The 26,661-nt window shown below is 32.0% G+C and overlaps 2 protein-coding genes across 9 annotated transcripts in view; one reads left to right on the top strand and one right to left on the bottom strand.

Annotated features, from left to right (window-relative positions):
• Positions 1-26,661, top strand: part of LOC130441054 (rap guanine nucleotide exchange factor 2) — a 191,572-nt gene that overhangs the window by 158,879 nt on the left and 6,032 nt on the right. For 5 of the 7 annotated variants that reach the window (XM_056774542.1, XM_056774545.1, XM_056774548.1 and 2 more), the window contains 13 exons: positions 1,238-1,333; positions 5,254-5,457; positions 5,516-6,891; positions 8,785-8,932; positions 10,672-11,224; positions 11,688-11,899; positions 16,359-16,605; positions 16,658-16,945; positions 18,561-18,698; positions 18,967-19,143; positions 19,996-20,118; positions 22,302-22,394; positions 25,711-25,845. In XM_056774542.1, the coding sequence (XP_056630520.1) occupies positions 1,238-1,333; positions 5,254-5,457; positions 5,516-6,891; positions 8,785-8,932; positions 10,672-11,224; positions 11,688-11,899; positions 16,359-16,605; positions 16,658-16,945; positions 18,561-18,698; positions 18,967-19,143; positions 19,996-20,118; positions 22,302-22,394; positions 25,711-25,845 (3,790 nt within the window). The remainder of the gene's footprint in view (positions 1-1,237; positions 1,334-5,253; positions 5,458-5,515; positions 6,892-8,784; positions 8,933-10,671; positions 11,225-11,687; positions 11,900-16,358; positions 16,606-16,657; positions 16,946-18,560; positions 18,699-18,966; positions 19,144-19,995; positions 20,119-22,301; positions 22,395-25,710; positions 25,846-26,661) is intronic. The other 2 variants (XM_056774544.1, XM_056774543.1) reach the window with 2 other exon arrangements.
• On the bottom strand, positions 22,857-24,917 carry LOC130441057 (THAP domain-containing protein 3-like). 2 transcript variants are annotated; one of them, XM_056774559.1, is made up of 3 exons: positions 24,591-24,917; positions 24,039-24,310; positions 22,857-23,903 (listed from the first exon to the last, which is right to left on the bottom strand). In XM_056774559.1, exons 2-3 carry the CDS (start codon positions 24,280-24,282, stop codon positions 23,599-23,601), a joined length of 549 nt encoding a protein of 182 aa, XP_056630537.1. In that variant the 5' UTR covers positions 24,283-24,310; positions 24,591-24,917; the 3' UTR covers positions 22,857-23,598. The 2 variants fall into 2 exon arrangements, with proteins under 2 accessions (XP_056630537.1, XP_056630536.1); XM_056774558.1 differs by having other exon boundaries at positions 23,307-23,903; positions 24,039-24,916.

Below are 26,661 nucleotides of genomic sequence, written 5' to 3'. Positions count from 1 at the left end.
CATAATGTGATTAGTATTTCATTCATATCTATCTCGTTCTCAGCCTTGAAACTAAACCGATTAGCATCGGATTAAGCTTGAACGATCGATATATGAAGAAATCAACGCTAGGATTACATAGAATAGAAGTACCAAATTTAAACTTCACCTGTTACATATTTCTTCATAATTATCATCAATCTCGGAACTTCACTCCTCATAACTATAGTCAACAATTTCTTCCTCTGCCTATTAGCCGAAGATATTACAAGCAGTGAAGAAAACAGTGCGGTATAATCTGAATTAATTAACGCTTCAAATTTTCAATTATTTGGAGAATATTGCACTGCACACGATGATCTTCAACTGCTTTATCTTTATGTCTATCGGTATCTGCACTGTGTTACGCATGTCTACAGTAAACAATTTCTTCATCTGGCTATTAGCAAACATTGAAGTAGACAATAGAGAATTCGAATTGATTAGTAATTTATGAGCAAACATTTATAAAATTGAAAATTTTACAGTACAGTAAACAATTTCTTCGTCTGCTTATTAGCCAGTCGGGATACAAGCAGTGAAGAAGACAATAATGTAACATTTAAATTAAACATTTAGTAGATTCAATTCTTGAAAGTTTAAGGGCAAATTTTTCGAAAATTTATAAACTTTTAGTAACATTTATAATAGTTATTAATGAAGATTTAATTACTTTCATATCTGCCATATTCTTTATACGTACTTAATTAAAATTCAATAATAATAAACGAAAAGTCAAACAAGAGTGATATAAATAAAGAAAAATATTATAAACGATTTACAAACGTTTAACCTTACTTTTTATTTGGATTTAAATTAATCATTCTTTGATGACACGAACACACATGTGGGATCATTGTTTTGATTCTTAGTAAAACGATAAACGGTTGCACCCTTCGCAATATTATAGTTTACATGTAAGTGATCGGTTTTATCAGTTGTAGAAATTATAATCATTCATAATTCTTTTCTTATCAAACGGTTTATCACTCGGAAACTCCGATAACGCGCGTTTTATTTCAATTCGCCAGTATCCATGAGTAATAAGAGACACACAAAAATATTAAGAAGATTCTCATTTTTTAATGAAAGATGGAGAATAAAAGAGGTACATTAAAGTTGGAATTGTTTTTATTACTTATATATCAATGTGATGAAATTTTTTTTAACGTATTGGAATACATTTTTTTTAATTATTAACGTTTTCGTTTTCTATCAGATCGATTATCCAGACATAGAACCCAGAAGGATACAGAATTCACCGCTGATGGATCATCCCCAGCATAGAAGCATCAACATCATGTTTGAAGATGCAGTGAGTATTAATTAAACTTTTATTTTTAGAACTTATTGAATTAGACGGGAATCTGGGTAATGTAAAATTTAATATTTATTTTTCAACGTTCATGCAAAAAACAAAATTTTATTGAATTCTGTCTAATGGGAAACTAGTTCTTTATTGCTCTTGTCAGTAGCGTAGCTAAGAGTGGGCGAAATGGGCCCTCGCTTCCGATCATGAGACTTAAATGCTCCAATTATTATTGAATTAAATAATAAAGTTTGTCTTTGTACTGGGGATTCCCCGATCTTTATTTAAGTCACGCTGTCTACTCACGTCCATCATAATTTTGTCGTTTTAAGATTCTAATATTATTTATGTAGCGCGGTCCATGGGCTTTTGATCTCATATAGTGAATAGAATGCGTTCACTGAAATCTTCACGCGTTAATAATAAATCTCAGCACAAAATTCAATTTGCCTCTTTGAACTATTTTATTATAGTAGAGCTCGGACGACCACGCAATCAAGTTCTTCTGAAAAATGTCGCAAATTGAGTTTCACGCAGTTATAAAGTTTTTAACGCCAACAAAAATCAAAAACAGAATGGTGGCTGTTTACTGTAACTTGTGCACATCATTTTCGCTGAGGACGAGATTCATCAGAAGATAACCCACGTACGAGATGTCCTGTGATAGTGACAACTCCAGAAAACATTAAATTAGTGGAAGAAATGGTTTTAAGTGAACAGCGACTAAAAAAAAAAGAAATTGCAGCTCAGATCGATAGTTCCAAAACAAGTGTCCTAGATGAACATTTGAAAGTGAAAAAAACAGCGTCGAGTAAAATGTTGTGATCTTATATCCAAAAGAGGATCCATAGAGTTTAACCCTAATATTGATTGTTTTCATTTTCTTGATAACTTGTCAAAATACACTAATGAATTACACGGGTCAACATGAAATTTGACTTTGATTGCAAAGCATTAAATTTCGGTAGTTTAGGTCGTAATAAGACGGAAAAAAAATATATGGCATGAAAAACTTTGCTTTTGTGCTTAGAAGACTGATTGAACGAAATTTTTAAAAATCTCGGATTTTAATTTTTGATTGAAAATAAAACTATTGGAATAAATTATTTTTATTAAGTTTTACTATCAAATTAGCTTACAGAAAAGTGGAAAATAACTTAAAAGTGCACACTTTTACTTTTTCTTTTATGTTCATAGCTACTTTCTCTCAATAAACCCCAAATATAGTCGCCCATCATGTTTTCATTGTATTGGCCTTGAGAGCGTTGTTCAAAATTCATGATGTCCTGATGGAAACGTTCTCCTTGCTCTTCGGAATAGGCTCCCATATTGTTTTTAAATTTATCCAAATGAGCATGCAGCATATGTACTTTTAATGACATCCTGCAGCCCATGGCTTTAAAATTTGTAAGCATATCCTCAACCAACTTTTCGTAGTTTTCAGCTTTATTATTTCCTAAAAATCCAGAAACTACTGCTTTAAAACTGTTCCAACTTGCTTTTTGAGTACGATTCAGCAACGTTGGAAATTTTTCATCGGCGAAAATCTGTCTTATTTGCGGACCAACAAAAACCCCAGCTTTAACCTTTGCTTCCGATAACTTCGGAAAAAATTTTTTTAAGTATCCAAAAGCTTCTGAAGTTTCATCAAGTTTTTTAACAAATTGTTTCATCAACCCTAACTTAATGTGCAAAGGCGGCATTAACACTTTTTCTGCTTCAACAATCGGCTCAAATTTGACGTTCTGTTTTCCGACACACAATTCTGTTCTTACAGGCCATGACCGTTGAATATAGTGTTTAGAATCCGCTCTGCTATCCCACAAGCACAAATAACACGGATACTTTGTATATCCACCCTGTAGCCCCATTAAAAATCCCACCATTTTAAAATCTCCAATCAGCTCCCAGTTATACTCACGATACTTTACAGATTCAAGCAAAATTTTGACACTTTCATAATTTTCTTTAAGATGTACTGAGTGAGCAATTGGAAGAGACGGAAATTTATTTCCGTTGTGCAATAGAACTGCTTTTAAACTTTTTGTAGAGCTGTCAATGAATAAACGCCATTCGCTAGGGACACAGGGTATGCCAATTGCTGCAAACATACCTTTAATGTCATTACAAAAACAAAGTCCATCTTCCTTCGTGAAAAACGTTGCAAACATTTCATGCCTAGTCCGCTGATCCGTGATCTTAACATCATCAAGCAAATTCCACTGTTTTAACCGAGAGCCTAGAAGCTCTGCTTTATTTTTTGGCAAATTTAAATCTCTAATTAGATCGTTAAAATCTTCTGAAGTAATGAGATAGTGTTTTGGTTGTTCAGGTGTAGGCAAAAACTCCTTATCGGAATTACTTTTATAAGAACTAAAAGATGAGCTACTTTTCTGCGATAATTTTTTTGGTGGCTCAGGTACTGGTCGTGTCAGGTCGTGAGCAATTGGAGCAGAAGAAGATTCGAGGTCAGGATATTCAATAGGTTTTGCATTTTTACCTCTACGTCTTTTACTCGGATTCACCATACAAAAGTAGCAGTCAGTAATATGGTCTTTTGGTTCTCACCAAATCCTTGGTATTGCAAATTTCATAGACCTTTTCTCACCTCGATACCAACCTAAAAATATAAAAATAAAAATTAATATGTCTATTATTTTGGATTCACCGCTTAATTAAATAAAAATTGCTTACCTTCCAAACACCTTTTACAATAACTACAAGCAACATGTGGAGCCCATGGCTTATCTTGATTCCGTACAGGACAGTCAAAATATGCTTCATAGGCTTCACAGAGAACGTGAGATGTCTTTAGTTCATATTTCACGTCTCGAACTTTAATAAATTAACCACATATATAAAACGAAATGCATCAGCATCGTATTTGCACTTTCGTGACGACATTTTAAGTTATTCTGGGCTTGTAAATAACACCCGATGGTTATTTATCTCTCGGGTGCCATCTAGCGACACAGTGTAAACGTTAATACCCCACTCTCACCGCGCGGTCTTTTTAAAAATATTAAAATCAATTAAAATTTATGAAAAAATTGAAAAATGAGTATTATTATTATAACTATCACAAAAGCAAACTTTATACCGAAAAAAGGTATTTTCTTTTCGTTTTTGTGCATAACTAACTGGAAAATAATAGTATAAACTTTAGGACAAAGAACGAAAATTTTTTTGTAGAGTCGTGTTATCTTATGGAATTATTTTCTGTTCATTTATTAATAAATTTTCTGTTTGTGTAAGCCAGCGTTAAATCCATATGGTAATGCAAGTCGGCGTTCTAGCAAAGAACAAAACCTAAAAGTTATCTCGTAGTCGGCAGTCAACGTGTTAATGTGAAACACAACACCAATAAATGATTGTTTTTTTAAGTCTTCCAATTACCCAACCGCTATCTATGTCATGTTATGCTTAATGCAAATTTTCAAACACAATATGATTTCGTAGATGATAGAATGGTTTAAAGAGAGATATTTCTCTAATATAACTAACGGATCTCTAAAACTTAAATGGAACTGACAGATGCATGCAAGGAAACTTACAAAATGTAGACAAGATAATTCCGAAATATATGTTGTTCAGGTTGTCAGGAATCATCTAAAAAAGGTTGGAATCAATACTATGGAATGACTATTCCGTAGATCATACCTAGATCTCTTAAAAAACCTGTGGAATATCCTTAACAAGCAGTTAAGAATTGTTTTGGAAGATGTGACCAAAATAAAACTTTGGTAAAAGTGTATTTCTTCATTATTCACACATTCTGTTAACTCAACCGTATCCAAAGCTGATCAGCCTCGACACTTGAACGATCTCAGATTCAGAAATCAATTCACATGAAACTAATTTCATACAAGGAATGAATTATACACTTTTATTGCATTATTTTTAATAAATTGAAATTCTATTTTCAGTATGCTCAGAACATTCCAAGACAAAATTTATACCATAAATGTTCAAGAGGATCGCATTCTTCAGATACGAGTTCCGCATATAGTGGATCAGACACCATGGCCTCCACCCATTCAGAACTAGAAGGAGATGAGCTCGATCTTACCGGGCTTGTCGAAAGCATCGTCGATAGCGATGAAGAAGATGATTTGACAGAGAGTATGGATGTAAGTTCACACTTTTTATTTAACATTTAACATAATTGAATATTTTAACTTTTTGTAGAGTTTAACAGTAAGAGATAGAGTGAGAGACTGTCTCGAAAAGGAACCAGCAGAACGCACTGAAGATGACATAGAAGCATTATTGGAATTTACTCAACACTTAAAAGCTTTTACAAACATGACATTAGCTGTGCGTAGAGCTTTGTGCGCAGTCATGGTATTTGCCGTTGTTGAAAAATCAAATACAGTAGTTATGAACGATGGCGAAGAACTGGATTCTTGGTCGGTACTAGTTAACGGGTCCGTAGAAGTAGTCATACAAGATGGACCAAGTCAGACTCTATACATGGGAGATGCATTTGGTATATTACCTACTATGGATAAACTTTACCACAAAGGTATAATGATCACTAAATGTGACGATTGCCAATTTGTTTGCATAACTCAGTCGGATTACTACAGAATACTCCATCAAGGCGAAGAAAATACTAGACGACACGAAGAAGATGGTAAATTAGTCATGGTAACTGAACTTAGAGGTTCAATGGATCCAGGTAGTAACAGAAGAGGTCATGTAGTCATACGAGCTACAGCAGAACGACTTATGCAACAATTAATAGAAGAAAATTCCGTAACTGATCCTACTTACGTCGAAGATTTCCTATTAACCCATAGAGTTTTCATCAAAAGTCCTTTATACGTAGCTAATCAACTTCTGGATTGGTTCAAAGATCCCGATGTTCGCGATCGTGTAACAAGAGTGGTACTACTTTGGGTTAATAATCATTTTACGGACTTCGAAACGGATCCTGACATGATAGAATTTTTGGAAACGTTTGAACAAGGCCTCGAAACAGAAAAGATGTCTGGTCAACTAAGGCTTCTTAACATTGCCTGTGCAGCTAAAGCGCGAATTCGAAACGTCGTCCTAGCTAGACCGAATCGAGATGAACCTTTAAGCTTCCAAATCCTCGGAGGATTCGAAAGAAACTTTGGAATATTCATTTCGAAAGTTGACAAAAAATCTAAAGCTGAAGATGTCGGACTGAAACGTGGAGATCAAATTTTAGAAGTTAATAATCACAGTTTCGAACATATGTCATTATCGAGAGCTTTAGAAATTTTAAAAGGAACCACTCATTTGAGTATTACTGTGAAATCGAATCTTTTGAACTTCAAAGAAATGCTGAACATACCTGATAACTCGCCAAGACCTCGTGGCAGAAAAGTTTCAGAAATTACTAAACTTCCTCCTGATCCTAGAGCGAGATTGTCCAGTGTCGACGGAAATATAATACTGAGTCATGATACCCCTGCTTCACAACCAGTGACAATAAACAGTCCAGCTAAAGGAGGGAAAAAGCAGAGTTTTATGACGTTGGGAAGACTGCAGAAGGCATTGATGAAAATGAGTATTTTCCCCAAAAATATGATCAAGTAAGTGTTTATAAAATTTACAATAAAAACAATTTTATCTGTTTGCGCATCCTTCAAATCAATCAAATTTATTCTAGTACTTGAAGAATGACAATGAAAATATTAATCTTCTTCTTCTTCACTGCTTCTTTTTTGTACATTTAGCCTTTGATATCCTGATTTCTGTAACACTTTCTGTTATGGAAATTTAAATCAGTGCATCCAAAACTGAAGGACTCCCTTATTAAGTAGGGCACATTTACGGAAGGGGCGAACATGATAAAGAAACATTCTAATGATTAATAGCACGTCTTCAGGCACATATCTTTATATACCATGTCAGAGATGGCCATTTTGAGTTTATTTCCATATTGAGATTTCAAGGAAGGAAATCTACTTTCATAAAGATAAGACGTGGAAAGAGGCCATAGAATCTGAAGTACTTTAGATCTCGATTCAAAAGTTTGTTGATTATATGTTTAGAAGATTTGACTTCTACGAGGTATTTGATGAAATATCTACCAGATGCTCTTCTTATTCTTCTTATAGTGATAGTTGAACGGGCTTATTTTCAACTTCAAAACCTCAAATTTTCTACAAATAAGTATCGCTTGAAATTATCACTCAAGTGTTTCAGCATCACAGCTTAGTAAATTATCTTTTGATAGAGATAGTGATAAATATTTAAAAACTGTTTTTTTCTCAATTTTTAAAAAGGGCTAAGTGTTTTTTACTCAAATGTAATAGATTTAGATCTCTTTTCCTTACAGCTGAAAACAAAGTATATCAAAGATAAAATAAGAAGGCTTCTATGAAACTCATCTGTTGTAGAAATCTGTTAAATACTTGTTACTTTCCTTCTTCTAAATTTTTTTATTACTTTACCATAGGAAAACATACAATGATTAAAAATAATAAAGATCAGCTCCCTTATCTTCATAATAAAATGAACATCATCGATTTCATTGGTCTGGTATCTATGAAATCAACTTGTCAAATTTTATTTTTGCTGGTGCTTTTCAATGTAGCATTCAGTGGGTCCAGTTAATTTTTTCAGATTACTTTTTTACAAATGCTTGTAAACCGTTGTATTTACTGGACATAGATTTATCTCCATCGATCGGTGTATAGAGGCTTTCTAATTTACTTCAAGCACTACATAATAGATTGATTACCATTTTTTAATCTCAGTTTTTCCTCGAAACAAAATCACACAATTTAGTGTCTAATTATTTGTGTAGATGCCTCTTCGATTTATTTGCAGTCATGCAGTCTATACTTTGAGATTTTTCTTCGCTACATGGAGCAACCAAAATTCAGATATGATTATATTTAGATTTTTCATAGACCTTGAACGGTCTTTACTTCAACCAGTTGATGTACAAGCAACGCCATCCTGAAGTTTTAGATTCAAACTTCATCCGTACCATTTCAACTTATAATAATACTTGCTGCTCAGTGGTAGAACATCCCAGAACTGAGCATGCAAAATCGTGAGGATACTTATCTATCTATAGTTCCTTTACTCATCTTAACAGTTCAAAAAAGTCGGGAAAGTCAGGAATTTTCCGAAAATGTTGCTTAGGGTAATTCCACTTCCTACGTCTACGAACTTTTCAGTTTAATGTTTTATGTTGTTGAGTAGAAATTTTTATTTTGCCCAGGTTGTGAATTATCTAATCTACTACCCCATTACGCCGAGATTATGAACTAATCTGAACTAAAAACTGAATGAAAATTCTGGAGTCTTGCCAAAAATTGTAAAATTAAAAATGTTGGCATTTGGTATCTCTAACTTTAAGTTAACGATATGGAAAGAAATGCCATTGTTTTTTAATCTGTAAACATATCTTTCAACTTTATTCAAATATTTGCTTTTTGCTACATTCTTGTCTTATTCAATTTTTATTTTAGTGTTGGTTTGGGACAGGACGAAGTTGATAGTTTTAACCCCCCATCTACTTTAGGATCAAATCTGTACCAGTCTCAAAGCAACCCCGATCTGATGTCAATATGTTACGATGATTTGAGATGCACAGATTACCCAGAGCATGTTTTGAAGGTAAGTTATTTACTATCATCGTTTATTTATCCGAATAAATATCAATTTATATTTAGTAGTACCAATGACTTTACTGATGATTCTCTTACTTATTTATTATAACCTTATTAAAAATTGCGAAACTCATAACATTAATCTCAAATCTGGGTTTCTACATTAATAAAACTCGTTTTATAACCCATATTTATTTAGTATTTATACTATTTAGGTAGAATTAAGAAATATATTTATGAATCTTACATCATAGTAACATATTGTATTAAAATTACTTATATTTCATCACCTGCAACATTCAATCGATAGTTATTATCAAAACATTCTCTGTATATACATGAATATTTAATATTTAAAACTTAAAATGTCAATTGAAACGTATATTCTAGTTGTTTGACAAGAATACAAAATATCTATTACTCACACCGGCAATAAGAAGCAACCGATTCAATGAAGAGTTGAAACGCATATTTAAATACCTTATTTTAAAGTCCATTGTACTCGGTGTACAAATTGTCCCATCAAAATAGACATTTCAAATAACGAAAATTCCCACAGAGTTTAATTTGGGTAGAGACCTTGGGTTTACTATTAGAAATAAGTTCCCAGAAGTCTCCATCGATTCTAGGTATGCTAAAAAAATTGACTCAATTGTCACAATTCCAAATTTTTTTTTTTCAATTTTTATAATAAACAGTAAGTTTCATCATAAAAATAAATTGAATAAAAATTTCGAAATTTTCTACAAAATTGTTATTATATATTTGACTAGGAATCACCATTTCTAAAATATCGCGATTCTAACTGTTGAAATATTTGAGGTATTTCTCTTAGTTTTATATTTTGAAGTTGCAGTTTTCATAATTTCCCAAACTGTTATTTTATAAATATTTTTGTAACTTGATAGAATCTTATTATATGGGAATTGTGCCAAACAATAACGTTGCAAATGCTGATTATTCTATTACATGAGAGACAATAAACGTCTTGATCAATGAAACTATGACTATTTTTGTCGAATTTAATTTATTAAGAAAAAATTAAACAATTGAAAAAAAAGTTTTTGATCACGAAAGAAATGATTTGTACATCATTCAAAAAATACTTGAAATTATCAAAGTGGTTAAAAAGGCCGCTTGACGTGGTGCAAGAAAATGCACGCAAAGGAACTGTCTTTGATCCGTATCATTGTAGCAGTTGATACCATCAGTTTTTTAGTATTAAGCATTTCTTTAGGAAGATCCATACAATTATAGAAAGTGCTAGCGTGCACAACTTGATATAGTGATTTCTTAGGCACATGGGTTGTCAATTAACTCGATTAGACATTTGGGAACCAACTTTTTAATAATAGAAAAAACACAATTACAAGGTAAAAAGTCTGTCTGAAAGTCCAAAAACATATTAAAATAAATAATAATGTAATAATAAAAAAATGATTCGTCAAACATATCTCTTTTGGTTCAGTTTCTTCTCAAACAACTACTTTATTTGTTGTATTTATAATACGTTTTTTACTTCGTTGTGACGTTCATCCATTTTCCAAACTGAATCGTTTGTACACATACTTGCCAACTGTTTGGTTTTTAACACGTTATGACATGCATATGTTTTGGTTCATAGACACTACAATATTAAGGTTTGGCATCCTTCATGCCTTGCTTTTACTAGTATATTTCCTCTCACTTCCTTTTGAAAGGTATCACGATTTTCTATAATTGATGCCAGTATTTTTTATGCTTTAGGTTTATAAGCCAGATCAAAGCTACAAATACCTCTTGGTGCACAAAGAAACGACAGCTCACGAAGTAGTCATGTTGGCTCTTCAAGAATTCGGCATGACGGATCCTAGCAGTAATTTCAGTTTGTGCGAAGTATCAGTAACGGACAACCAAACTATCAAACAAAAACGACTACAAGACGACCTACAAAATCTAGCTGAAAGGATAGGTTTAAGTAGCAGATATTATCTTAAAACGAACGGCGTTACTGAAACATTGGTACCTGATGAATTAGCGCCAGAGTTAGTACGAGAAAGCGCTGTACATTTCTTGCAATTGAACGCAGTGGAAGTGGCAATACAATTAACTTTGTTAGATTTTAGTATTTTTAGACAAATTGAACCGACGGAATATATTGATGATCTCTTCGAATTAAAATCAAAATACGGAACGCCCATGTTGGAACAGTTCGCGTCTTTGGTAAACAAGGAAACGTTCTGGGTGGTATCAGAAGTCTGTTCGGAACACAATCCAGTAAGAAGAATGAAGATAATTAAACAATTTATCAAAGTAGCGAGTAAGTGAATATCATTTCAACAAAAGAATAAAATTTCTCACCAATTTTGTAGTGTTGAAAACTCACTTGAGTCAAGGGGAAGAAAACACCAAAAGTTTCCTGTCTTCGCTTTATTACTCTCTCACAATAACTTATACATGTTTGAGTCATCACCAAAGTATTTCTAAACTAAGTAAAAAAGTTTAAAAAATCATTTTTAATTTATTATGAACAATGTGTACCCAAACCGTTTGAGTACCATAATTTTTTAAAGAGAAGTTACATTGATTTTATACTTATTATATGATATGAGGATTCAATTATTTAGTTACTTTATGTTTTTCTTTGTCTATGTTGAGACAATGTGAAAAAGAAGGGCAAGGAGGTTGGGGTTTTCCTCAGAATTATTATTTTTTATTATAACTATTATAACTAATGACACAAAACTTATTAAATTTGATATTAAATAAACTTTCTTTCTCAGGGCAATGTAAAGAATGCAAAAACTTCAACTCTATGTTCGCCATAATAAGCGGTTTGGGTCATGGAGCAGTTTCGAGGTTGAGACAGAGTTGGGATAAATTACCAGGAAAATACCAACGAGTGTTTGCTGAATTACAACAACTCATGGATCCTTCAAGAAACATGAGCAAATATCGACAGTTAGTAAGCGCTGAACAGACCCAACCACCAATTGTAAGTGTCTATCATTATTTTTATTAACTTGGCTACTCTACTTAAAAAATTCGAAAGGGTTTTGGTAAAGAGTTTTGTTGAATTAATCTAGATGTATAATACTTGTTATGTTTGTTACAAAACTAATCTAAACTTCCACTAGGTTTAGAAATATGATATGTCAATATAAATTCAATTCAAAATGATATTTCCTCAGTGGTAGTTGCACGTTGATTAATCAAAGCAAATATATTTATTCATTAGTAAAGGGAAGTCACTTATACGAGAATTGCTACTTAAATTTAGAGATATGGCAACACCGATGTGAATATGTCAAATCTGACATTGTCATCGTAATTTGATTGTATTTGATTTTGGACTGCGATTTCAACAAAACTCTCAATACAAAATAACCAAACATTTGACACAAATTTGTTCATTGTTTATTTGTTTTTAGTCCTATCTGCTACTTACGCATACTGTAAGTCTACATGACATGTTATTTGCATTGTGTTTTTCGAAAATATTCACACATCATTTCATTTTTGATATCATTTTATAATATTGACTAAAACAAGCATGGATATAGGGTGACTAGAAGGCAATGGATTCGCACTTCAAAATAAAAATATTATATATTATTAAATAATTTATACATGGTTCTGTATTAAGAAAGAAAGTGTATTTTTTCTTCATATCTCAATATGAAAAATCATTAGAACTGCCACTCATTCAGGCTTGGTTCAGAATCTACTAATTTGGGATTTGCATGAAAGCAAATCTTTTTCTGATTCAGTTTTAATTATTTTTAATGTTTTGTTAATATGTGAAGACTATTTTGTATTTTTAATACCTCTGATCAAATCACAATCTCATATAGATTGAAGTAAAATCCTGTTTTTACATCTATTTAAAAATTATTCAGATTTAAACCTGATATCAACAAAAATCTTTCTTCTTTTCTTGTCGATATAAATATACAAATTATATAAATAAAGGCACAGTAATTCATAAATTTCTAGTAAAAATGTCAGTGTGAAATTTTTAACCAATTTAACCACAATCTACCTGAGTTTCGGTATTTTTTCTTTATATCACAATTTCTTCAATTTCTTATTTCTTAGATCTTTTGATATATTAATGCATCTAATTTACATTTAGATGCATTAATATCACAAATCATTTAGAACTGCCACTCATTCAGGCTTGGTTCAGAGTCTATTAATTTGGTTTTAGCATTAAAGCAATTTTTTTTCGGTACATTCATTATTTTTAATGTTTTGTTAACATGTGAAGACTATTCTTGGGCAAGAAAACTCCTAAAAAAATTAATAAACAAGTATTTCCAATACTTCTGATCAAATTTTGACGTGGATTTGAAAAATTTTATTAAATAGGATATACAATTTCTTTCTACCAGAGTTTCAATAGAATAGTTTATTATAATTTAATGCTACTTTCTATTGAAATTTACACAAGTAGGTTGGAATTAAATTGTTTAACGATTTTATATTGTCCCGTGGAAATTTCTTTTCACCCACAGTCTTCTATCGTCATTTACAAGTGTGGTCTCAATCAACTAGCTCTTCTATAACCTATTTGTGAGATGTAATATAATTCGCTACAATTTTTCCATTTTTAACGATATTGCATGGAAATATCTACTACATTAAACATAAAAATATCATATCTGTTAGCATATCCCAAAATTTCATTCGTTTTCCATGTTAAGATCATTACACTCTGCATCTTGTGTATATTTGGGCATTTATCTACATATTAAGACAATGTTTGATTTGTGAGTATATTTATTTTTCAATAAAAATTATTATTGTGTACACCAACCTTAATTATTCACTCGTGAGAAAAAAATCGACTTAGACAAGCGACACCCCCGTAATAACAAGTCACTGGCGAGAAAACTGAACACGCAATTGAACTTTTCTTAGTAAAATATTAAAGCTAATAGTAATAGCTTCAAAATTATATAAAATATTGTAATGTTTCCAACTCTCACAGTTCAACAATGTGTTATAATCGGCGACTACCCTTTTTATACTCGTTTACAATAGTACTAATTAGAGGAAACTCACCCTTCTCTACTTGACTCACCACTATCAGTTAGCTATCAAACGTCAACCGATAACAACAAAAAAGAATTCTAGTTGAAAATGGACACAACAAGTGATAAAGCTGCTCAAGCGGTCATTTATTGCGACAAGGCCAGAGTCAGCGAGACGTGGTCAGTGGGCTGAACATAAATCAGTCTGCTGTTTCCAGAGTTTACTGTCGTTACCAAGAGACTGGTTACTTTCTTCGTAAATGCATATCCGAGAAGGATGACCGATTCATTGTCAGCATATCTCTGAGAAATCGGGCCAATAAGGGCTCAGAGTGTCTGTGAGTACCTGGACAGTCAAAAGAAGACTTAAGGCAGCTAACCTTGAACCAAAAAAGCCACCTACTAGCTCCAAATTAACCCCAGCCCACCGAGTAGTCCAGAGAACACGTTAATTGGAATGATGAACAATGTGGCTCCGTTCTCTTCTCATACAACAGCAGAGTGTGCCTGTATAGTAACGTTAGAAGAAGACGAGTCTACAGCAGACCTGGAGAAAGATTCGCACAATGTTAGATAAACTAAAACGTGGCTCTTCTCGGGTTGGTTTTTGTTGAAAGTGGCAGTAGAGCACGGGGTAAACAGCGAAGCGATATATAGAAGAAATTTAAGGGGATCACGTCATTCCCTGCGCAAGTTTCATCGTCGAAAACTTTATTTTAATACAGGACAATGCCGGTTCACATACCACAGGTTAGAACTCCAATACCAACCTTTAAATCGGACCTCAAAACGGCGCTTACTGAAGAATGGGAGAGCATCGAACAAGATCGAGCGAAGAAACTTATTCGATCCACGAAGAAGCGATTGGAAGCTGTTATTAGGGCCTGGATTGGGGACACCAAATATTGATGATGAGTTAATTTCAAATGAATTATTATTTTGACGAATTTGAGCTTTTAATCATAATCCTTTTTCATTGTTAAAAATTCCTTTTTGTTTAGTATTCTTTATTTACAAAAAAAATAACTCAATAACAACATAGACCACGCTTTATAAAGCTAAGACTACTGGCTTCGAGATGCTAAAATCAGAAAAAGGATGAAAGCTACAGATTTTTTTGCTAGAGACTTTTGACGGCAAGCGTGCGATTTGAGTCGATTTTTTTGCTCACTAGTGTATATATACCGTTATAAAAAATGTTTTTCTACACATCATAAATTTTTAGCAAATCTTTTATATAATTTATGTGGATGTTATATGTGTTGTATGTAGTAATTTTGAGAATTGGGTGTAGCAAAATGCCAATGACAACTTCTCTACAAATTCAGTCATAGTGTCGACTCGCGATTTATACGATTTTTGTATGTATCCATGGTTATTGTTTAAACACCCATATCTCAAAAACTAGTTGAGCTATAAAGAGATAAATCTAAAATGAGATTGTAGGTAACTTTAAATTGCTGTTTCTCGTCAAGAACTTATAAACAATACTTGCGATAGTACAAAAAACTATTGAATGCTGGTGATGTTCAACTTGATGTAGATGGCACATACATATGGTACCAAAAAATAACTATTATTAAAGTTACTGATTTTGCTGGACTTTTGGTACCCTAAATGAAAAATTGTTTTAGAAAATTTCAGCTTATTATCAAATGATGTTATTGATCGTGGATTTCGCGATGTTGTTAAGTTCTTAAGGAATTATTGTGCTTATGCCGCATTTGAAGGCAGTAAACCTCAACTGATCGTAGAAGAGGCTAAAACATCAAAATCAATAACAAAAATTAGGTTTCACATAATAGTTAACTACTCAAATTACCATACGATAGAATCTGGAGTACCTCAGGGTAGCGTTCTAGACCCATTTCTGTATCTGATATTCATAGAAGACGTTCCAAGCACAGACGATACCTTCATAGCAACCTTTGCAGACGTCACGGCAATCATGACAACCCAATGCCAGTAAATTGATTTTCATTTTGATTTAGTTTTTGAGATAGGACTGGAATAATAATAAGGATAATTATACAAACACACATATCTCTAGATTAAAGTGGAATACGATAGAAAAACCATATAAATCGCGTATGTACATCGAGTCGATAAATTTGGAAAGAAGTTGTCTTTGGATGCCAAATCACAATAACTTATCTTGCTACACCCATCACCATTGTATCCCAGTTACATCTACCACTAATTTCAACAATTTCATACATTTATATGTATATATAAGTGAATAACTGAAATAGGGCTTGAATAGAAAACAAACTTAAATTACACAGTATTCATTGTTCTCTTTATCTTCTTCAATGAAACAAAAATTTATGAAACTGGATTCAGGCAAAATATAAAAAAAATTTAACTAATTAAATATTTTCAATTTACTCTTAACTATATAATTTTTCTATTTTCCAGATACCTTTTTATCCAATAGTCAAAAAAGACTTGACATTCATTCACCTCGGCAACGATTCCAAAGTCGAAGGCCTAATTAATTTCGAAAAATTGAGAATGATAGCTAAGGAAGTTAGATCGTTGAGTAATATGTGTAGTAGTCCGTACGATTTACTCACTATGCTAAAATTGGGCGGTCAACCTGCCAGTAATGCAATGGTAGCCCTTAACCAGTTGACTACTGCATCAACTCATTATCACACCCAAGGTAATATTGTTCAACTAGTACTCTTTTATTTTCCTAATTTTCCTTAACATAGGTCAAGCAACTGTAAAGAGACGGAAGAAGTCAACAGCAGCTCCCAATCCAAAGAAAATGTTTGAAGAATCTCAAATGGTACGCAGAGTTAAGGCCTATTTAAATAACCTCCAAGTAGAGACCGATGAAACGAAGCTACATGAAATGTCTTTGGAATGTGAAGGACCGGTTACTGGAAGTTCTTCTGCACCCGGAATCCAGAGAACTAAAAGACATTCTTCTCCAGCTCCTAGTACAACAAGCAGTACGAGCAGTGCTAGCGATGAGCGAAAACCGACTGCCAAATTCGGTTAGTTTCATTTGTAGTTTTTATTTATAATAGTGGCTAACAAAACTAAAAATCATTATTTACAATATGTTAATAAAAGGATACATATAAAAAATAGTAGATATGGTTGGTTTTATCATAACAGCACCTTTTTTGGATATCATCACCATATTTTTCTAAGCTCTACTGGTATTTGAAAGGTCTTATGAATCTTAATCAACAATTTCTATTTGAAATAAATACCTCTATTCAATATAAAAGTGTATAATTATTTTTTAACTAAATTGAAAACGTATAAAATAAATTCAGTAGCTACATTTGAAAAAGCAGTTGAAAGTACTTTTTACATAGTCGTCAAAAAATGAGGTATTTTTCACAGGAGAACACAAGGTTTGTCGCAGAATTTTGTCGCTAGTGTCAAAGCGTTCAATTGCTGGCCTGTTCTTCATTCTTGAAACTCCAATTTGAATGAATTTAGTAGTTCTTGAGTACGACAGTACTGTTCAGAGTTTATTGTGTCACAATGCTCTAGTGTATAAATCAGAAGCTCATCTTGCATATTTCAAAAAGTTACTCGCAGTATCTTCCTTGGTAACAAACATTTTCTTAATTTTTTACGTCAGTCACGATTTTATCTGGTAATGAATCACTATCTCTGTTTAGACGTCCAAAAATGTCAAAGCTAGTTTACCTTTGGATGGTTTATTAGCAATTATGGCACCCTTTTTGCATAAAATTTTTGGTAGCCTATCTTTTGTTTGACAGTTTTAAACCACAAAATCAGTGAAATGTATGCGGGTTTGTTTGTGAGCTTGTTTGTAATCCTTCTTTTAACTAAGAACAAGTGGCTTATTTAATAAAAATTTCGTTTGATAGAGAATTCGAACCGTGTTGGAAATTAAGCACTTTGACAACCTTACCAACTACACCTATACGGCTCGATATAAGTTTCGATGAGATATTGGTATATAAACAGCGAAGCAATTTTATGTAGGTGGTATCAATTAAGAAACTAAAAAGTGAAAAATATAGTTTGAAAAAACTAAAAAACACGCTTTTCAAGTACATCAAACTAAAAAAGTGAAATTTTTTAAAATAAGCTTAAAACAATAAAGAATGAAAAATACTATTATTATTGTCGTGCCCAACATTTTTTTCACAATAATACCAGTATTTTTCATTCAACATTGTTTTAAGCTTATTTTAAAAATTATTTTTTTCTAACTTTTTAGTTTGATGTCCTTGAGTTTTTTTTTAAACTATATTTATTTTCAGAATATCCCTCGTAGACATCTCATAAATCGCACTTGTATCCGTTATCTCAAAATTCTCTTTCTCAGTTTAAGCTGTACTATTTGAATAATTAAAAAATATGGTGGTATGCCATACATAGAACTGACACGGCAGTGCTTATTAAAATAGATTTTCAATATAATCTAGATGCCATAAATATTTTTGTTATGTATTCTCTATTAGTTTAATATTTTGTAAAACGTTGCTTGACTACCAGTCAATTTATTGTCATTTTTTGTACTAAAACCTTTTTGTTAAATTAATTTTGGGTACACGATAATGCTAATTCGATTTATTTGAACAAAACAAGTTTTTTTTTTAAATTATTGTTTGTCATACTCAGGTTCGGCTTCACCTCAAGCAGTACGGAAATTATTGGCATTATCGGAACCAAATAAAACAAGGCCCCATCAGCCGCGTCTTCCTTCTCATGGTCTCAGTCAACCTAGTCCTGCTGTAAGGAGAGCACCAAGTGCTACAGGTAAGGACACTACAACTGCCAATTGCCTTTTGAAGGTGATCCAAACATTTTAAAAAACATAAAAAGCGACCTTTCATATGGTTATTAACACATAGTGTTTCATTGTAATATTTCTTAGTAAAAATAATCAAATATCATCCTGAAAGTTTTCCTTTACAAAGTTGTAGATGCGTTTTGGGTTTCTTAATCAACATGAGTATGACATTCTTATATATTTTCTAGAAAAACTATATATTTAGTAAATATTCTTATTCATTTTCTTTTATAGGGAGTTATTCAAGTTACGGATCCCACAGCTCAAATAGCTCGGGAAATGGAGGTAGAGCAATGCACGAAAGATCTCATTCCGATACACCTACACCTCTTCCTTCAGTTGCTCTGTCCGCCGAAAGCAGCAGTGTTACCTCACTTAGTAACTTACCTTTGAGAAAAACCGTTACTTCTGGTGAGTATTTTCATCTACCATTTATTTTGATATGTTTTACTGCATGTCTGCGACAACTTTTTTAACTTCATGATGGATAAAACATATGGAAAAATAAAAATTTTTAAAAAATACTTATGATTGCGCTCATGTCAAACTTCTTTCTTCTTCTATAATTGCACATTTTTTAAGCATGTATAATTTGCATCTTGTGAATGTCTAGATCATTAGTGACCACAAAAGTTGTCAATACACCAAATGGAATGTAAAAAGTAAAATTTAATTAAGTTGCTTCAGTACATTTCAAAAATAATGTAATGTTTTTCTTATTTATTTATACGATTTCTATTCGTGGAGTGAATTAATAGCCACTGTCTCTTAATTTATTTAAACACTATATAGTACACTAACTTAATATAATTCACTTATCGCTAACAATCAACTAACCTAACTAATTTATATAAATTCTTCTATTACTTTCTACTTCGGTTTATTCACTACGAGTATTCCAAAACAATTCTCAAAAAATCTAGAAAATAAAAACAAATAAATAATTAGACCTTCCTAGAGATTATCCTAAAAACTTATATAAAAAGGTGCAGCCGCCGAATTTTAGAATTCCACTAAATTTGGACAGGACCGGTTCCAGGGCGGACACGAGCTCGTAAGAGTAAAATAAATACTTTGCTATACCACGTTAAACACATTTGTACTATGTCAGATGCCTTTTAATTTTCTGTTAGATAAAATGTTTTTTTTAATATAAAAGTTTTCATAATTTTGACTATCACCAAAAAAATTAGTAGTAAAGTAAAGAACCACTTTGTTTCCCATTCGCCATTTAAAAGATTATGGCATGTTTCATGTATGCAGGTTCGGTTTCATCTTCGGACTCTGGTCATAGCACGATCAGCCAAGTAACAAGCAGTTCCAATGATTGTCATTCCTACCAACAACGTTGTTCGAGTCCACCCAGGCATCCACCTCCTATCCCAGGTATGTATGTTTCAATGACTAATAAATTAATTGTATTGAATGTGTTAATGGATGAAGTGTGAAAAGGTGTGTGATGAGTAAAACCAACGGAACTAGAAGAGCAATTAACAACGATAATTGAGACGGGGATTAAAAGGGATAAGAAAACAATGAAAGAGCTAAAAAATTCAGTTACACATTACAAAGTGTCAATAGTAAATCTTGTTTCAAACTTTTATATTTTCTGTATGATCTTTTGTATATAAACTTAAATTAATAAATTTAAAAAATAAAATTACCAAATAATAATTTCAAAACCTGTATGGAGGCATGAATGTATGCATTTTGATGTTTTGTTCTATTCTAGATAAAATATTCTATGTAGTTTGACACAAATTATTTTCTTGGTTTTGGAAATTATTGTAAAAGAAATTTTGATTTATATTTTAGCTACTTAGCTTATTTTTTTTGAATCGATATAATAGAAAAGTAATTGCGATTTAATAAAAAAGAAGAAATGCTGAATTTGTTGCAGCATAAAATACTTATTACGAATTAAGAAGACGACATCCCAAAATTATTACAAACTTTTGACAGATATGCCTCAAAGGTATTTCCTCCAAGGGACAAGTACAGGGATAGACCAAAAGTATCCCAGAGATGCCAATTGGTAATAAGAAACATAATCATTGATCAAATCATGTCATTTAAACATCACTTATGCAAAATTACAATCTTTGGGTCCTGAAAATGATGTGAAGAAACTCGTAAACAAAGCCACAGGATTATTACGAGATCGTAATTATCATATGTGGATAAAAGAATAGAATTAAAAGTACAGTCATTAAAGATTGTTATTGAAATAAATTATATATTCATCTTCTGTGGTCGCTCGGGAAAGACGTGCCTTGGTAGCAAACTTCACATATTTGCACTTCTTCAAAGATATAAGTCCCGATAAAGTGAAGTTCTGGATGTCCGCAGGTGAACTCGGTGTTCATGAGCCACGTCTGCTTGTCGAGTAGCTCTTGCAAAATTCCCTAGCCGGGGAGCCCGGAAGAGCATTTGTCGTGGTAGTATCGGTAAAACAGAGTCAGGTAGGACGAATCTGGACCTTGTAGAGGATTAGAAGATGTTGTGGTCTATAGCTATAGAGCTCCATGTTTTTGTGAAGCTACCTTGGCTAAATCTGCCACGTGACTATGCCAGAATATATTACTTTCAACCTCAATACCCAACAAGCGAATTTATGTCCAGACAGGACCAAATCCTGAGCTGCAGTGCCTGCCTTCTTTGTCTAAATAGCCGCCTGGGTCTTTCATGCATTAAACTAAATCATATAGCTTCTAACCCACTCTTACCAAACCCTGTCAAAAGCCTTCGATATATTCAGAGTCATTGCTCTGGATTCCCCATATTTCTCTATAGCTTCAGTATATACGTTGGTGGTATAGGCTAGGTGGTCCCCGGTTGATCTATGTTTACGGAAGCCGTATTTATGGTCGCTGATGATGTTAGCAGACTAAAGATTTCTCGTGTCTTCTAGGAATATGATAATAATTTGATCAGATTCAATACAAGTACATATAAAAGTCAAAGTAGTCTTCCAAATCAAGTTATTCTAAATTGATATACAGTGTTTTAGTAATTTGACTGTAAACACTTCAAAGTATTGTTGTAATTTACATTTTTTTTTAACTTTCGACGAAATTACCTAACACAACTTAACCAAGACTTAAGTATTGGCTTAATTTTTACTTTTTAGTGCAAATCTAAATTTGAAGTAAGTATTTTTGAAGTTTCACTAGTACAAATTATCAAATTTTCTTAAAAAGCTATCTATTTTCTTCCCTTTTTGTCACTTAACTGTTTGATAAAAGTTGTACATTATTATCGAATTAATGCTTATCTACATTTCTTTTGAAAAAGGGAAAATTAATGTTTTATATGATCAAAATTATCCAAAATTTTCGAATGTAATTAGGTTGAATATGAGAATTTTAAGAGTGAAAATAATGGTTTTTGATGTATTTCAACACAAAGGTATTATTCCTAAATTTTCACCATCTCAAATTTGCATAAATTACGTATATATCAATATAAATTATAATGTTATTAACATTCAAAATGCGGTCAATGTACATAGGATATTTTGTCTTAAGAGTGCCATGTAGTTATATTAGTTTATTTGTCATTGGTAATAGGCTGGTTTCCCAATCGTCCTGGTGCTATACCTCCTTGTGCTCTAGCTGTGGCCGTTTTACCTCCTTTACCTATAGCTTTTCGTAATTCCATCGGTAAGTTCTGTAGTCTAGCCACTGTACATGCATGTTATCGACAAAATTTTTTTTATTAGTTACATCTTTGAAAATCATTTTTAAATTAATAATAGTTTTCTTTTTATTAATAGCTTGAACGTGACATTATCTATAATTTAAATGCAGTTTTCACTGTCATATTTTCATTGTTTAGCTGAATATAAGTTGCAAATTTCATTCTTAATTTTCAGTATTAAATGTTTCACATATTTTAGATTTTTGAAATAATTTTCATTTACTTTTAATCATTCAAATTATGGTATTGAGTGATAAGATTAAATTTTACATTTTTGATTGTATGTATAATAAATGTGGCTATAATTTCACCTGCTGCTGCTTTTTGTATATATTAATGCTTTGCAAATTTCATGTTTTACATTTGCGGCTGTACTAATACTCATATTATTGCTAAACATCAATCACTTCATTATATATACTTTGTATAATGACTAACATTTTACATTAGTTTTATGAATATCACCATTAAATCATCATTTTTCCGAATAAACCTATTGTTCTTTGCAACAATAGGTGATCAATATATAAACACTTTAAATTATGAACCAAATTAAATTTTCCACGGAGTAATTGTTGAAGTGAAGAAAATGCCACGAAAATTTTACTAATAATATAGAAAACCAATAGATGATAATCGCTATAGTTTAGACTGATTCATAAACTTGATTAGGTTAGGTAGATAGATAAAAGACCACAATAAACAATCAAACAGAAAAAGAAATAACCTCAATTTTCAGAAAATAACGCTAATTTTTAAATTTCGCGGGTTTCGAAAGTACGAGTAGGTATATATGCCCCTGAAAAGTAACAAAATTGTCAGCGGTATTTTCATTATTTACTTTGTCTGAAAGAATTTGCCTGATATAACATACAATGACGTATGTAAAGTATTAACAAATGCCTATGGTAAGTCTCAGTTAATTTATGATTGGATAGAACCAAGAATAGTTCACCAATATGATTGCTCAATAAACTGAATGTGTCTGCCATGTGCGTGCGAAAAATCGCCATACGTGACGTCACCTGCAGACCTCGACCGGTCTTAACTCTTTGTTGAGCTAGACTATTTGATGAGTTTAAAGGCCAATTTTAACAAAAATACAGTTATTTTTTTAAGTTTTATTCATTATTATGAATTAATATTAATTTAAAATCCAATTTCCAATTATTCAGTTAATTTTAAGTTCCATTTATAATAGGTAGTGGAAGGCTCTGGTACATGCTCTTCAAACTGAATACTTCCAAAAGATTTAGGATTATGGTCTTCGGTATCATCAGAAAAAGTATTAATAGGAGCTGTTAACGTGGCTACTTTTAAAAGTTTGTTCACTTCCTCCTTTGCATTTCGTTTGGCCAGTCTTTCTTCTCTGGAACTGATGCTTGAACTACTAGCTTCACTTGTTGATTTTTTTGAATACAATCCCAAAGTAGGAACAGCGGTTTTTTTCAATATTTTTCGTAGTGGTAAACCTAAAATACATATACATATTATATATATTTATGAACAAATTGAGTTACTAAATTTCATTACCAAAATCATTTTGGGATAGTATAGACTTTGAAAGCTATAAACTATTACACTAAACAATTAAATAATTCACCAACCTAATAATTCATTCTGTAAGTCTCTTTCATAATCCTTTTCTGTGAAATGAACTGAGCAGATGTAGCTAGTATCAGGGTTAAATTTATCTTCCCGTTTGCATCGTAATATCCATTCTTTTCTCATAGTTTGGGAAACAAGATCTTTAGCTTTGGGAAACCGATGAAATATAAAATATTCATGTTCTTGCTGCCTTGTTTTATAGGTATTACCACAACCATACACAGCACAACGTGTACCAGGCATTTTGATTTTTGGACATATACTACATGCACTAAAATCAAACAAACAAAGTTTCATTTAGCAAAAAAAAGTAAAATAAAAATCTAGATTAGTTGCTGGACAAATGCAAACCAACCGACCAAAAACGCTGTTATGATTCGCCCATTTTTTTAATTTTTTATTGTGGTGTATAAAAAATAGAAATTTAAATAAGCCAATTAAATTGTCATTTCTGCTCAGCTGGTTTTCTTTCAGCCAGTAACTGACTTGGATTTTAATTTTTATTTTGCTATTTAAATCCAGCTTTAATATAACAAAACATTTTTACCTACCCTTGAAAGTCTCACAAGATTATTTTGCCTTAAACAATAATATTGTCTTTGTTCACTATTCTCCACATATATAATACACACAAATAATAGTTTTTAAAACGTAGAACTAAGTAAAAAACGAATTTCCAACTCTTCAATCACTTGTACGACCTTTTCGAATTAACAAAAACACAAGCAATACCGCACAGCGTAAATGGTAAACAAGCCGTCGAGGTCTGCAGGTGACGTAAGCATCACTTGACCTTGGCTCAAGAATTGGCGTATGTACGTCTTATGGGATTGATCAATCCTATTGGTGAACTATTCTTGGGATAGAACCAATTTGTGGACTTTTTTCATGTTTTCCGGAGTAACCACCTCAATTAGACGACTAGAACGTTCACCATCAGTTGTGTTTGTAGACCACGTTTAAATTCAACAAACCAATAACCAATGGTTCTTTTCGATGCAGAGTCCGGTTAACACTTTAGAAGCAATTGCTGAGCTTTTACAGTAGTCTTTTGAAAGTTGGTACTTCATAAACGTCATATGTATTTGACAATAGCAGTGCCATCTGTGTGTCAGTCACACGACTTATTGAGTGATGTTATACCTATGTTACGTTCAGTTGGATATATTTTTTTAAACAGTTTTGTATATTCCTTTAATTTTCCTCAATTATAGAATTTACATGGCCCGGTATCTTACCGTAGTACTTTTAATTTGGTAAATTCATTGGAAAATTACCAAAAATATTAAGTATGGTATTTTTACATGTCCCAGCTTTGAAATTCGCTACTTGTAATTTTTTACTTCTAAAAATAAAGTGAATCTCAAAGAGTTGTCGTTTTATGAACATAGATGACGAATCACTGATAGAGCCAAAAACTATCTCAAAGATCCAGTTTAAGAGTGTTTCAGGAAACTGAAAATATCGCTGAGTGCAAAATATGGACTATTTTGGAGTCAATTACATTAATTTATGCAACTTTACAATTATCTTTCCTCAAAACTACTACTAGTTATTTTCTATCCACCTCTCGTATTTAGACGCCAAATATTTAACGAATTTTGCATTATTTGTAGTATATAAAGAGATGATAACATTGTTGATATTCGCTATTTTTTCCTTCGTTTTTAGGCCCTGGCAGAAGACAACCTCCCGCTTACAGTGTTGCCGCGCAAATGGCGAGGTTGCATAGATTAGGTAGAGCGCATTCCCACGAGGGCGTAACACAAGGTTACCACTATCACACAGATCCAGATACGGATCAGGGTAAGATATATTGTAAGATATATAAAGTGACTGACATTTACTAACTGATTTTTACACGAGATATTTTTTTAAATCATTAAGATGTGTAGTTTTGGTCGATTTTATTGTCAAATTTTTGTAAGTTGGATTATTTTATAAATTTTGATCTAATATTCCCAAAAATAATTAATTTTTAGTAAAGGGATCTATGATTCTAGCTTTATAAATATTTGCTCCCTTCTGACTACTTCCTTTAATAAGCTAATATGTATGTTATAACTGATTGATATTTTTAGTTCTCATTATCACTTTTTCCATTTTTTACTTTCCAGTATCGACCCATTTATCATCATATTCTATTAGGAGCCGATGCATATTTTTAATCTGCCTAATAAATAGATCATGGGATTGTCTTATTAGAAATACTCTTACTTGCTTGTAGTTTTTGAAAATTTAAAAATTGGTACTAAATAATATTTTTACATCTTTAAACCATATTATTATGTCACTTAATTCTTTCAGGTGTCTTCATGGTAATATTGAGTTTTATTCAGAAGCTATGGTTATTTTTATAATTAAAAGTATATTAGATTGGGCAAACTCAATTAAAGCAATCGAACAGTTAAATTTATTCAACTTCTTCTAATTTCATCTACCTATCTTAAACATGTTATCGTTGATTGATTTATGAAAATCTAACTTACCGAAATATTTGAAATCGTCCAAAACAACTATACATTTTAAAAAAATAATTAGTTAATATAAAAATACTTGAACCATCAAAGACTGACTAACAGACTCGCTTTATATGTTACATTTTATCATTAATTGTCTTTG

The sequence above is a fragment of the Diorhabda sublineata genome, chromosome 3 (assembly GCF_026230105.1).
Source record: "Diorhabda sublineata isolate icDioSubl1.1 chromosome 3, icDioSubl1.1, whole genome shotgun sequence".
Taxonomy (NCBI): Eukaryota; Metazoa; Arthropoda; class Insecta; order Coleoptera; family Chrysomelidae; genus Diorhabda; species Diorhabda sublineata.
This window is presented reverse-complemented; position numbering and strand designations above follow the sequence as displayed.

Coding starts and splice junctions, on each gene's coding strand:
- LOC130441057 (XM_056774558.1), bottom strand. CDS start 24,336: ATGAAACTTTGTTTGTTTGATTTTAGTGCATGTAGTATATGTCCAAAA. Junction 23,904..24,038: donor CTTACAGAATGAATTATTAG/GTTGGTGAATTA, acceptor TATGTATTTTAG/GTTTACCACTACGAAAAATA.